This window comes from Rhipicephalus microplus, chromosome 6 (assembly GCF_043290135.1).
Source record: "Rhipicephalus microplus isolate Deutch F79 chromosome 6, USDA_Rmic, whole genome shotgun sequence".
Classification (NCBI taxonomy): domain Eukaryota; kingdom Metazoa; phylum Arthropoda; class Arachnida; order Ixodida; family Ixodidae; genus Rhipicephalus; species Rhipicephalus microplus.
The window spans coordinates 20,927,360-20,942,237 of NC_134705.1; the positions used below are offsets into that span (position 1 = coordinate 20,927,360).

The 14,878-nt window shown below is 47.5% G+C and overlaps 1 protein-coding gene across 4 annotated transcripts in view; it reads right to left on the minus strand.

The window, feature by feature from the left end:
* Plc21C (Phospholipase C at 21C) overlaps positions 1-14,878 on the minus strand; it is a 685,580-nt gene that overhangs the window by 473,646 nt on the left and 197,056 nt on the right. For all 4 annotated transcript variants that reach the window (XM_075865841.1, XM_037419231.2, XM_075865843.1 and 1 more), the window contains one exon: positions 7,315-7,865. In XM_075865841.1, coding sequence (XP_075721956.1) covers positions 7,315-7,865 — 551 coding nt within the window. The remainder of the gene's footprint in view (positions 1-7,314; positions 7,866-14,878) is intronic.

The window sequence follows — 14,878 nt, forward strand, 5'->3', positions numbered from 1 at the left end:
ATTCATTCTCTCATTCAAAACTGTTATGTCCGGTGTTGTCGTCAGCCCATAGACGTACGCGTTGGTCGCGGTAGTCCAAAAAGCTCGGACAGCCTCCAACGGATAAAAACAGGTTTATTCCTATTCGGATGGAAGCGGCGGCCGAACTCCGGGGGAAACGACGGTGGCTCGTTTGCGCCGAGCGGGGGAAGGGGAGGAGTCAACATCTGGAAGCAGTTTCAGCATCCGGTCCTTCGCGGGTTCGGAGGCTCGCTCGTGACACGGGTGCTTGGAACACAACATCTCCTCCCTCCTTAGCTCGTCGCTTGGAAGCGATCTGGGGGCCGCCGTGGGCGCGTGGACGCTCTGGACGCACTAGGAAGAGAAGCCTCCGCTCGCTGGGTGTCGTTTCTCTTGTGTTCAGGGCCGGCGAGCGGCGGCGCCGATTCATCTGGTGCGAGATGCCAGGCTAAGTGGAACGAAGCTTCCATCGAGGTGGCTGCTTGAATGGGAGGTTCCTTTGGCAAATTACCTGAACGGCGTAGCTGATTAAGGTGGCAGCGTGTGGCCTTTCCACCAATGTCGACGAGCCATGACCGCAAACCTATGCGTTTGAGTGCCGTCGCTTCAACCCAGCCGGACTTTCTGTGGAACTGGCGGGCATATATGCGCTGTCCACTTTCAATTCTCCTGCTATACGGGAGCTTTTCTTCCTCCGACGGTGCTTTCGCTGAGGGCTCCGGGACAATTGCTGTCAGCTCGGTTCTCATTTCTCGTCCGAACATCAATTTCGCTGGCGTTTGATCAGTAGAGCTTTAAACAGTGTTGTGCTGTCTGAAGAGAAAGCGCGCGATGCGGCGTTGCATTGTCCCAGTCTGGTCTTTCGTAAGGGCGCGCTTTAGCTCAGCCACGTAGCGCTCGGCTTGTCCGTTCGTAGCCGGGTGGTAAGGAGCCGATGTAACAGACGAGACGCCATTGTCGCGGTAAAACTTGACAATCTCCGTGGACACAAACGTAGTGCCGTTGTCCGAGACCACCTTACGCGGTAGGCCAAACGTTGCAAACAACAACCGCAGAGTGTCGATAACTGCTGCCGATGTCGTTGTAGCCATTTGTTTTACCTCCAGCCACTTGGTGTATGCGTCTACAACCACCAAGAACAAACACCCTTCGATAGGTCCAGCAAAATCAATGTGCAGGGTGTGCCAAGGCGTGTCTGGTCTTTCCCATTCCGGAATAGGAGCTCTTGGCGGGCTTCTGTGGTTGCCTTGGCAAGGCTGGCAATCGTGAACTGTTAATTCTATATCATGGTCGATACCAGGCCACCACATATAACTTCTGGCGCACTTTTTCATGGCAACAATGCCTCGATGACCTGTGTGGACAAGCGACATGGCCTGTTCGCGAAGTGCCGCTGGAATTACAACTCTTGATCCCAAGGTGACGCAACTGCGATGAGTGCTCAACTCCGCAGCTCGCTTGCGGTAAGCGTTGAAGTGTTCACCCTTTAGCTTCTGCACGTTGCCTTCTTGTATAGCTGCGTAGACTTCCTTCAAGACAGTGCACTCCTGTGTTGATGCTGCTATAGTGTCAGCTGCTAGCGGAGGGTTCGGCAGCGCCTCGAACATGAGTATATCACCCGGCGGGGGTGGTTCATCTATTGTGGTGTCTAGCAGCAGGCGGCTTAGTGCGTCGGCGTTCTGGTGTTTCTTCCCAGTGCGATGTACGAGTTCGTAATCGTACGCCGACGTCTTGATGCACCATCGTGTCATTCGCGGCGACAATGTCTGTGGCATTGGCTTCTGGGGACCCATAATACCCAATAAGGGCCGGTGATCTGTTATGAAAGTCACTTTCCTGCCGGTAATGTACTGCCGAAAGTGATCTGCTGCGTAGACGATGGCAAGTCCCTCTTTATCTAGCTGGGAATAATTCCTCTCTGCCCGCGATAGGGTGCGCGAAGCAAAAGCGATCGTGGCTTCTCGTCCCTGGTCGTCAACTTGGGAGAGGACTGCTCCCACTCCGTATGGTGATGCGTCACAGGCTAGCAGTAGGGGTCTCCTTTTGTCGTAGTGTCGCAGAACAGTAGACTTGCGAAGTAGTTGCTTAAGGGCAACAAATGACTCTTGGTGGCGTGGCGACCAAGTCCATGGGACTTCTTTCTGCAGGAGCTGATATAGATCGTTGGCCACTGTAGCTCGATGTTCTAAGAAACGGTCGTAGAACGTCAATAGCCCCAAAAACGACTGCAGTTCTGGCTTGTTAGTAGGCGCTCGTGCTTCGGTGATTGCACGCACTTTGTCTTCAGTGGGATGGATACCCTGCGCGTCAATTTGATGTCCAAGAAACTTCACTTCAGGCACCCCAAAAACACATTTTTCTTTACTGATGCGCAAATTAGCATTTGCTAGCCTTTCCAAAATGAGCTCCAAGCGTTCTGTGTGCTCTTCATTGGAGGCGCCACCGACAATAACATCGTCCAAGTAGACGCAAACACCTGGGATCCCGCTAAGTGTAGACTCCATAAAATTCCGGAAGATTGCTGGTGCTGCAGATATTCCGAATGATAGCCTTTTAACTTTGTAAAGACCCTTAATAGTGTTTATTGTGAGCAGTTCAGACGTTGATTCGCTCACCTTCAGCTGCTGGTAGGCTTGTGTCAAGTCCAAGGTGCTGAGGATTTTTCCACCACGAAGCGTGCTAAAAACCTCTCCCGGTGTCGGCAGTGGGTAGAAAGATGCTTTTGTCGCCAGTTTGACAGTGCTCTGGTAGTCTCCGCAGAGGCGTAGGGTACCGTTCTTCTTTCGGACGACAACGAGTGGTGTCGCCCATTCCGAATGTTGCGTCGGTTCGATGATTCCTTGTTCCTGCAGTCGGTCAAGCTCATTCTCGACTGACGTTCGTAGGGCGAAAGGCACCGACCTAGCTTTCAAAAATTTTGGCGTCGCATCCTCCCGCAGCTCCAGTGTGACTGGAGGTCCGTTGTTCCCTGGTATTTCTTCGGAGAAAACTGCTTTGTACTTATCTTGAAGCTGCTCCACTGACGAATAACTGAGTGGGTGGTGAACTCCGCCAATGACCACTCCAAGGGGGGTGAACCAATTTCGTCCTAAAAGGCGTGATCCAGAACCGTGGACGACGGGCGAGGGGAGCTGATGGGTCTGCCCGTTGTAGTACACGTCTACGTTGGCACAGCCCAGCAGTGGAAGGGAATGTCCGGACCACGTTCTCAGCTGCGTGTCGTCTTGCTGGAGAGCTGTCGCGTTCTCACGCCAAGTAGCGCGAAGAGTGTCCTCGCTGATGAGCGTACATGCTGCTCCGGAATCCACCTCAAACCTGATAGGGCGCTGGTGTACCATAATTTCAGTTGTAATCTTCGGTCTCGTTCCGAGGTTCACAACGGCGTTTAAGTCATACAATGCCGATGATGTTAGTGCTGTTCGGCTTGTATCTTGCGACTGGCCCTCCTGTGCGTCGACATTGTTGTTCCTTTGCACTGAAGTCTTCGGTCCGAGCTGTTTGCGCTTCGAGATGCATACCCTTTCAATGTGTCCCAGTTTTTGGCAAAAATTGCAGGTCGCTGTCTTGTATCGACATACCTGGGGATCGTGCATGTCGTCGCATCGCCAACAGCGCTGTGTCTTTCTGCTTGATTTCGCCTTAGACGTGGAATGACCTGACTGCTGACTAGTGTGATGCACCGGCTCGACGTTCCGTCGAATATCCCTCTGCTGGTGACCGGCGCTCTCCGCTCGTTGGGCGATGTCGCAGGCTTTGGAGAAGGTGAGACCCGTCTCCGCGAACAGGCGTTGTTGTAGGCCTGCGTCACGCAGTCCACACACAAAACGGTCACGCAACATAACGTCCAAGGGGAGCATAGTGGTGTTAGCAGGTGTAGCAGTCGATCCTCCCTCCTGCGCAGTAGCTGCAGCTGTCGCGGTCAACGTCCCGAAATCGCAGTCAGCAGCGAGCTTTTTGAGAGCTGCTACGTATTTGGCCACTTTTTCGCCTTCCAGTTGGTCTCCCCGTTGAAAGCGGGCTTGACAGTAGACCTCCGATGACCTTGGGTCATAGTGCTCTTGTAGTGCTGCTATGATGTCGTCGTAGTCAACGGCTGCTGGAGTGCGTGGCTGAATCAGGGCACAGACTGTGTCGTATGTCTGCTCCCCACACAGCGTTAGCAGGTTGGCCCTCTTCATTGCTGCATCAGTGATGTTGTTAGCTTCGAAGTAAAATTGCAGGCGTCCAAACCACGATGACCATGATGAGCCGTTGAATTCGGGTAGCCGATTTGGGAGCCCATGCATAGCCATAGCTTGTAGCTTGTCAATATCGTTGCGTAGCGTTGGTCCAAATCCACTTCCTCGTCGCCACTGTTATGTCCGGTGTTGTCGTCGGCCCATAGACGTACGCGTTGGTCGCGGTAGTCCAAAAAGCTCGGACAGCCTCGAACGGTTAAAAACAGGTTTATTCCTATTCGGATGGAGGCGGCGGCTGAACTCCGGAGAAAACGACGGTGGCTCGTTTGCGTTGAGCGGGGGAAGGGGAAGAGTCAACATCTGGAAGCAGTTTCAGCATCCGGTCCTTCGCGGGTTCGGAGGCTCGCTCGTGACACAGGGGTGCTTGGAACACAACAAAAACAAAAGCAAGACACAGTAATAAACTGCTTGAAAACCGCAAGCACGCAGGACTTGGCAAATCCATGTACTAGCCATCTACACCATGGTCGCTAGATGATTGCAGCTCGAGTCCCCTCTAGTTAATTGATAAAACTCTTTGCCGAGATCGAGCAAAGTTGCAACCTGGTGGCTGAAGTGTGCCTAGTGGGGATTTCTCCATACATTGTGAGCTAGCGCATGCGCTTAGGACATGCTCATTGTCAAACTGCAGTTTTTCCCGCTTTTTTAGCGCAGTTCAACTGCTTGTACGTTTGCCTAGTGCTATCTACACAAGCATATAAAATAAGTTTCTGCACTTTAAGAGAGTGCTGTGTATCATAGTCGCACCCTCTGTTCATTATACGATAATTTTGGTGTAGACGGCACTTCGTAGTTGAAGCACATTTTAAAGTGCCCTTGCTGTTCTCCCAAACAGAGAATATATGGTATTGTGTGAATACGGCGTATGAGCCACTCAGTGACAAATGAAGTTTTGCTTGTTAGGTGTTTACATGGGACGCGAAAGCTGTTATGCGACCACAACTCGGGTCTTGCGTGGCGCCCTAGTTATCCATTGCCTCCGCCACCACCACCGGTTTACGTAACCACTATCACACGAAATAGGAAAAAAAAAACCTGGTATGGCATTGTGGTTTCTTAATTTGTTCTCATTACATTAGCCTTTCATTTTATTCTTGATAACCTTTCGTTGTGTCATATGCTTTCATTTATGGGTGTTCAGATTTCGGGATTTTCATGGTGTTATGGCCTATAGTTTTGTTCTTAATCTTTTACGCGGTGCTGTACTCTACTGTGACGGACACCGGACAGACATGCCTCGGCTCTCAAGTGTTTAAAAATCACCACGCAGCAAGTATGTTCCCACAAGAAATTGAATCGGTCGCCGCCTTGAAAAGCTTTCTACAATATCAGAGAACACATATGAACATAGAGTAATTAATAAGAATGTTGCATAAGTGATAAAGGTGGATGCAGTGACAACTGAGCGAGGTGTATCGTAAATTTAGACATTGAAGTCGGGTAATAAAAAACTTGGCACTCATGGAAAGTAGCATAAAACGGCTTGCCGTGGAACGCTCATGAGAAAAACAGCGATTCTTGAATTCTCTTGGGGAAGACCTTAGATGTATGCTAAAAGTTGCCATCATTATAACTGTAAACTGAATACTGCGATTTCCCGAAATCGTTAGCAGAAGTCTTGCTACTGTTTTGTTTTATACATGGATGCATAAACACATTTATGTATAGATGGAAGAACTTGGCTGAAGCCCATTAGGTCGGCTCAAACTATTTCACTTTTGTTCTCAACATCACCTCGACATAAGAGCAAGGTAAAGTGAAATGTACCATTGTAAATAGTAGGTGCGACACTGTTAGTTGAAAGAAAGAATCAAGTAGAGAGCTTATTTAGCAGGGCATTACAAAAGTCATATTGCAGCAAACCGACGGCCAAAAGCTACTGTATCGAGGCCTTCGGGAATGTATGGAACGCCAAAAGAGCAGTTGTGTTAACAATTGAATTATGATTAAAAGAACTTCTTGAACAATTTAGCGGGAAGAACAAAAACGCTATAGAATTGGTAGCATCAAGACTACCATTGCGATTGTTGTTATAATCTCATTTGCATATAATTCCACTTCATTTATGTCAGTCAAAGCTACATATTCAAATTTGCTAGGTCGTGCTTGGAGTGAGAAATTTACGTAGTGCCTTAGCGATATGAGTTCGTGTGACGTCCACAGAGAAATAAGGAGAAAAAAAAGGCTAATGATAGGAAAAAAAAAAACACGCATGCGTCGCCCACAGCAGACTCGGCGGCATTTTGTTGCTAATCGCAGCCGCCTAGTGCTATACCGCACATGATATGCTATACTTTTGTCCACGACTCTGAAGCACAATGACACAAAGCTAAACTATAAGTTAGGACGGAATGTGTCGAATAGTGCACGACGTATCTAAACTGCACCCTTGCATTTAGATTGCATGCTGAAGCTCCTAGGTAGGACTTTAAGTGAAAAAAACTAAACGCATTCTCCAACGTATTGGGCATAATGAAGCTTTTTCAGGCTGCCAAAAGCTGTTTCTTACTGCTCCAAATACTGGCGCACTTATGATGCGATGCGCCCAATGCTGAGTAGCACAAAATTTTGTGAAAATAATCTCGTAATAATAAATACTACCACTGACTATCACTATAACAGCTGCCACAACACTACTAGAAACACATAAACAATCTTCAGCAGCTGAACCATACACAGGACACAAGGTAGAACACACAAACAAAAGCGGCCACACAGCCATGGCTGTGTGGCCGCTTTTGTTTGTGCAACTGCTTGTTGTGCTGCTTGTTGTGCAACAGTGCGCGTGCGCAACTTATTCATGAACAAACCTGTGAATAAAACGAATTGTCAGAGTGTGCCTGTGTTCGTCTGGTGTTTTGTGGGATAGCGCAACTGATAATGGCTTCTATGTCCAAACACCAATTCGCCTACCAGTCAACTATTTTACATTACTATAAATACCGTGAAACAGTACATTGCAACACCATTACAGTAGGATTCCTTGGCATTGGTAACTTGTGCAACAAATATAAGCCACCTGTTTGGGTGGTACTGCTATATCTCTTGAAACACAAGAGAATGATCCTGAACGAACCTCTCCAGTGTCAACTTGTGGCACAGCAGCCAGATCCAGCGGCGACGAGATATCATCATCCTCCTCTTCAACCGGCACTGCTGCAGCAGCAGTGGCTGCAGCCATAGCCGTAGCCGCAGCTGAAGAGGGCTTGGATCCAGCAGTGTGAGGATGGTGTCGTGCATGGTGGTGCTTCTTCTTATTCTTGATGATAATCTTACGCAGCAGCTGTTTAGGCGAAGGCAAAGGCTGTCCTGGACGCAGAGGGTGCGACGGCAGCGGCTCGGTCATCAGCATGTCCCCGAACAGCTTGCGGCAGTATGTGGCCATCTTAGCCTGTTGCTTGGGCGAGCAGTGGTTCTCGAATGATAGTATGACGGGAAAGTCGGAGGTCTTAAAGGCACTCTCGGCAATGGCTTCGATCACCTCCCGGAGAAGGATTTCGGTGACCACTGTGTAACCATGCGTCACAATCGGCTCCTCGTCCGAGTTACGGCCCGTCCAGCAGTCAAGCTCCACGCAGCGACAGCCCGCCAGCAGACATTGGCGGTACATCTCCACTGAAGACTTGCCTGCATTCCCAAAACAGTGACGACAATTAGTTTGTTTCTAATCTATGGTTTCGTTCACTTGTTCTTTCACATATTTAAACAGCCTCATTGGGTTTCACCAGTTTATTATTTATACAACGAGCATGACGAATTCGATGTTGAGTTGTGGAGTCAAACTGATATTATGACTCTTCATAAAGTCAGAATTTTTCGCTTTCGTTTGAATGCATCTGGCGAGCGCAATTCTATGGTGTCCTTAACGCATTTTTCTTAACCACATGGCACAAACACAGATGTTCCTAGCATGTTGTTGCAGCAAGGTACGTGTTAAAGCCTTTCTGAAGTCAATAAAATAAATAAAATACAGATCATAACATTATTTTAGAATAAATAAAAAATGAACACCATCTGCTTTCTTTACTGTTGAAGTAGATAGTTGCATGCAAACATTACAATTCCATCAGTGGTCTAGAAAACCACTGACATTAATTCAATATTAGCACCACTTGTGAAAATGTTTCTCCATGTTTTGGTAGTTGGTCCAAACGACACCTTGCCTTGGGCGGATAAGACACACTTGGTCAAATGCCACGCAACTAAGACCTTGACACCAGACACATAAAACACAGATATCTATGTTTAGGATGACTGTCAGTTGGGCGTGTTGGTAAAGGTTCATGATGAAACAAGCGCTAAAAATACACACACTCAGAGAGGACACAGACAAGCGCTTACAAGCAACTGAAACTTTTATTTCGAAGCGACCACTAATAAATACATCATACGCATGTACGTTATTCCTAACTTCCCCTGTCATCATCAACAACATGATATAACAAAATATGCACTCCCAGAATAGATGACACACAACCCGAAACAAACAAGTGTCAAGAGCTAAGAAAAAAAAACGTAAAACAGAAAAAACGCAAAGACAAAAAACATGAAACAGAAAAAAGCACTGGGTTATGTGTCGTCCAAAAAAGCAAATTCCGCATCTGTTAGTAGAACTGACGCTTGACTGACGCAACTGTCCCCTCCTTTTCTTATTCTATACACTTCCGTTATTTCCCTCGTCGTCTGCTTGTTGTGCCTATCAATTATTCGTGTGTCTGAAAAGTTCGGTTGGCAGGTGCACTCCTTGCAGTGCATCCCTAAGTGTGAGTAAGAGGCCCCCTTTAGTGAACTCTCATGTTCACGGAGGAGCACATTTATGCACCAACCCATCTGACCAAGGTATTCTTTTCCACATGTGGAAGGAGTTCCGTGTACATCTTTTTTGCACTCAATGTACCTCCTGCCATGTTTTATGCGAAATCTGTTCGATTCTCCAGTTCCTTTTTTGTTAACGAGCCTTTCTACTGCTAGGCAAATTTTTCATAATTTGTTTTCAGCCAAAAAAACAACCCGCACGCCATATCTTAATGCAACTTTTTTCAACCATCGTGAAATATTGTGCAGACACGGATGACGACTGTCTGCTCTTCTTCCCCCTCAACTTGTCTCCTCTCTTCCCGTGTGCCAATCATTGCATTTTTAACTTCCCAACGATTCTTCTTGCAGGCCAAAAGGATACAATCATATCAGTAACCAGCTCCCCTCAAGCGCTTGATCTGCGTAGAAACACTCTCATTCATTGAGTGTATGCACAATTTCATGAGGGCAGCTTTGATGCAAGAAGTTGCTATTCCATTCTTTACTATCTTCAAATGTGCCGAATGATAGCTCAACGATGGTTTTTCCGATCTAGGGTGATACATCCAACATGTGTGAAAAGGAGACTAATTTTTAGGTCCAGAAACTGAACGCGTTGTTCCTTTGGCACCTCAAAGGTAAACTGTAAGCCGCACCCGCTTTTCTTAAAAGCTTTCAAAACAATCATTAACGTGTTGATACCCGAATCGTCTTTTACCAAACAAGGTAGTCATCTACAAATCTGAACAGCTTCAGATTCATATCATCAAACTCCTTACGTACTGCTATGTTAAGTTTGCTCAAAAAAACATTGCATAAGATCGGGCGGCACTAGACCCAATGCAAATCCCATCCTTCTGGACGTACAATTCTTCATTCCACCCCACTAGCACGAAACTCAGATACATGGCCAAAATCACAATAAAACATTCTACAGACACACCACAGATGTTACAAAAAGCCACTTCATTTTTGTCTGTGATTCACTTTTTTACTCTTTGTAGTAACGGACCATGCGGAACAGAATAGTACAGATCGACGACATCAATACTGAAGGCATCAAAAACGGGTCACAAAATCGGAGCTCCGTATCAATACTTGACTGAGAGGCTCCGTATCAATACTTGACTGACGAGCCCAGTGCCCATGCCAGTATTTTTCCTAACACTAATGGACATGCTTCCGAACCTTCAGGTTCCCATGTTTCATGTTACGGTTCTTTGTCTCCACCTACAGCTGAGAGACGCTTAAGAAAGTAGTCAGACCCCTTAATGCTCTCAGCTGTGCCTGAGCAGCATGTAAGCAAGGCAGTAGGCTCATCTTCACAAACTGAACTTGCTGCTCCGCAAGGGAGCACTTCAAAGTGCAATCAGCTTTGGCATTTTAAGCATTTGCGTAAGAAACTATCCAGGTTTAAGGACTTCGTGTCCTAAATTTTTCATTCTTACTCGTATGTTGGAATCTGTACCATACGTGTGCATTGTTGTGTGTATGCTGTACATTTATTGCATAAGTTAGCTACTGGCTGCTGCGTACTTCTTGTCGGCTAGCGCTTCAGCACCGTGCCCTATGTTTTCCGTGCAGCGTGTCCGCCGCACGATACTACACTTACCCACGAAGACAAAACACGTAAGATTAGAAAGAGGGTTCAGCTTAAGTTGAGGACAATGCAGCGAGCAATGGAAAGGAAACCTTATAAAAAAGATCCATCTCGTCGACGGTGAAGACGTCTCGTGGCTCAAAGCTCATCAAAATTTCCTGAAACCGCCCCTGTTGCCAGTTGGTGCAAATGTCGCTGTTGACTGCACCACTCTCACCTGAGCACCACTCTCACTTGGTGACGACGGCAGTGGCTGGCTGAGATGTGGATGAGGGCGAGGCCGTAGTCATTGTAGTGGGGACGACAGGCACACTCGTTGTAGGACAAGGGGCGGCCTCCGAGGTAGTGCTGCCGGTGCTGGCAAGCACATCTCGGAAGGAGCGTTCTTTGATGATGGTGGCGCTGCTGCCAGGGGTCGTAGCGTGTTCCAGAGCTTGGCGGCAAGTCAGGGTCCCGTCTGGAGTTGCCAGGATAGGCAGTGCAACTCGTTTGCGGAATGTCTCCCGAGACAGTTTATGCAGTGAGGGTGCGCTGCACATGATTCTGGAGCGTGCTTGATGCTGCAGCACAGGCACCATTCGTCTCGCGAGCAGGTGGCAGTTCCCGACATGGAGTAGGGTGTTCAGATCGACGATGGTGTTGGTGTGAACTGCAACCAAGTTGCGCTTGAAATTCAGCCGCACACGCTGGGTGGCTGGGAACTGTAGTCCCTACGAAGGTGCGGGTGAGGCAATTGTCTCTGCGGACACCAGACACAAGTGACTGGCTAACCCATTGTTGTCGGTGAGGTCCTTGAAGGGGATCGCTTGGTCCCACTCTAGAAATGATGCCAACACAAGTGTTTAGGTCCAGTTGCTTGGCCCGAACCTTGATCTCGCAGATCGTCCCGATATAGAGTAGGGCGTTCAGATCGACGAAAGGGCTGGTGTGAACTGCAACCAAGTTGCGCCAGAAATTCAGCCACACACGCTGGTTGGCTGGGAACCCTGGAAGGAAGGCGGCAATCGCAACCCTCGACGCGGCCAGGAAGTTGATTTTCTTTCCAACGGGCCGAAAGATTATGGTGGCTGCACAGTCACTCAGAGGAAGGTCGCCAGGGAAATGGAGACCATCGAGGCGCTGAGATGTGCTTGGAGGCACGCCAGCACTAGGAGTGGGCCCCGATTGCTCAGCAACCGTGGTGGTTGAGAGGCGAGAGGAGGTGTTGCTGCTGCTAAGAGGGTATCCTTTGCAGGAAGTCACGGCCGTGGCAGTAGAAGAGGAAGCTCCGGTTCGCACCTTCGCTTCGCTCAAAGCCGGGGAGAGGGTGGCAGTGTAATGGCTACTGTCCTCTTGGTGCTGTGTGTATTTTTTGGAGCGTGCAGGCTTTGATGGTGCCTGCTGCTGCTGGGTTGGCACCCATGTCGATGCCGAGGCTGCCATGATGGCCTCCTGCTGCGGCGTTTTTTCCCGGTTGCCTCTATGAGGCACCATTTGTAGCCCTTAAAAGAGCTGCGCGAGAAAAGCGTGGAGCGAGGATACGGGTAAGGACAGGAGCGCAAAAACACGCATCGTGATTGGTTGAAATCTCGCTCGGTTTTCTCGTAACATCGATTCCGAAGATACGTGGGATCCACCGAATTTTTCATTTTTCCACTGTGACAATGCTAGTGGAGCCGGCGAGAACACTGGACTTTAGTGTACACCGCGTGAAGCAAGCGCTCCCGCTTGCTTTTATACTCGTTCATGAAATACACGAATGGGGTACTTCTCAGCGCAAACTTTGAGAACAGAAAAGAAAAAAGAAGGAGCAGAAAGAATGGGTGCTCATCAGTTTATTAGAAAAACAAACAACGAGATTACAACTCTCTGCGCATGCGGGCATCAAACTTTGTAAACACTGGTAACAAGAAGCTCACGCTCAATTCAGTGAAGGGAAATAGACGTATCACTAATGCAAGCCGTGCCTCTCTTCTTAATGTAAAATGCCTCCAATAACTACCACGCTTTGTGTCACTGCTTCTGCTTATTATCTTGATCTCACGAAGCCGAAGCTCACATCTGCAGACTGTTCAGTGCGCAGGTAAATGCACAATTCTTTTATTCTTCAAAGATAGTTCATGCTTCCGAGTTTTGAACGAGGGTTCTTGAGATGGCCACCATAACAGAGCTCGGGAAGCCCGGTGAGTAGAGCCTTGCCAAATGGTTATTAAACCACTTCTGCATAAAGTGTGGACACGAGTTCATGAGGGCAGGCTCAAGACAATTTGTAGCTATTGCTCTCGTGACTATTTTTAAGTGAGTAGAATTGTACCAATTGAGCAGAATCGTACCATAATCGTACCAATGAATCGGCAAGGCTCTTTTCGGCCTGATTCTTGAACTCTGTCGTAGTGGCCCTCTCTAAAACCCTCCTTCAGAAGATGAAGGGCACCAAAAGGACAACGTGTGGCCCCGCTCAAAAAGGAGGCAAGGCCGCGGTAGATACCGTTAGTCCAACAACTTTTCCACAACCTCAAGAAGGTTGCCGATAGGTACGGTGTGCAAGTAGCCTTTTCGGCACCAGGCAAGTTGGCTGAACTGTGTCCTCGGGTCAGGCGCGTTGACGAAATTCCTAGATGCCAGAAGAAGCACACCAGCTGTTATGTGAAATGCGCGACGGGTGTCGAATATAAAATACCGATGTGTGCGAAGACGTATGCAGGCCAAACTTTATGCTGTGTCAACGATCAAGCTCGGGGGCATGAATTATCCTTGAAGAATAAAGGAAATGCGCATTTCCCTGCACACTGTATAGCCTGCAGTTGTGAGCCTTGGTTTCATGATGTCAAGATAATAGGTGGATGCAAAGAGACATAGCGCGAGAGTTTTTGAAGGCATTTCACATTAAAAGAGGCACAGGTTGCATTAGTGATACGTCTGTTTAACTTTACCAAAATTATCTTCGGCTTCTTGACACGCGAGTGGGACTATTGCTGTGAATTATACCCGCATGTGAATAGACTTGTAATCTGGTAGCTTGTTCTTTCGAGTAAACAGTTCATCTCCCTCCTCCTTTACTGCTGCTTTTCTTTAAGCTTGTGCTAGTATGCACCCCCTTGACGTTAACCAACTCGGCCAACAGCAGCTCTTACTCAGCATTGCGAAATACATGCTATTTGCTGTGGACTTGCACTCCATGAAAATGAAGTGATGTTTTTAAAGTGCTGAATGAACTGAGCTGCAGCCGGCATACTGATCTGGAATTAGCAGTTAGGATTTCGTTGGTAAAAAGCCATAGATAGATCCTGTAATTCTCCATCCAACAAAAAGTTATCTCCTTTTTTTTCTGATAAACTAGATAACTCAGTCAGTCCAACATGCATTGAAAGAGCGCACCGATTGGGGAAGTACCAAGTAGAATCAACACGGCCGCTGATTGTCGAATTCTTGTCATTCAAAGATAAACAACGAGTGCTTGCGGCTGCTTCAAAGCTGAGCGAAACTAATTTTTCTATCAGCCAAGATTATTTGAAAAATGTCAGGATTGCTCGAAAGAAATTGGCTCAGTTTGACCGTGACCACGGTGGTTCTTTTAAATTGAATTTCAATTAGTTAATTATGGGACATGAAGTGTTTTTCTATGACAGTAAGAGTGATTCTGTAATCCGGGCGGGCCAATAGCCATCACGAAATGCTCCTGAAATGCGACTGCACCAAGTGAACGACTTGAAAGTTATTGTTATGAACTGTCACAGTATTAAAAACAAAAAAGAGCAGTTTGATTCGCTATTAGGTCTGGTTGCCTCTGAAGTAGTGATTGGTACTGAATCTTGGTTGGACAGCACTATAACTAACAATGAGATATTCCCATCAAATTACACAGTGTACTGCAAGGACCGTAACTCACGTGGCAGTGTTGTTTTCATCATGGTTCACAGTAGTCTGAATTGTAGTCGTATTGAGGTTCAAAGTGTGTCATGTGAGACAGCCTGGTGCAAGGTCACCCTAGCTAATGGCACTTCGATATCATTCGGGTCGTTTTACAGACCACCTGCTTCCAATACTGCTCAATGTATATTCGACTTAAATAACATACTACTGTCCTTAGATGCAACGTATACCGTTCTTGGAGGAGATTTTAACTTACCAAATATTGACTGGCTCTGTCATCAGCCAAAAATAACCACTTCGTTACCTATTTACTCTGCATTTCGTGAAATGATTAATGCACACAACCTGTTACAATTTGTATAAACTCTCACAAGAATAGCCCCAAATAGTG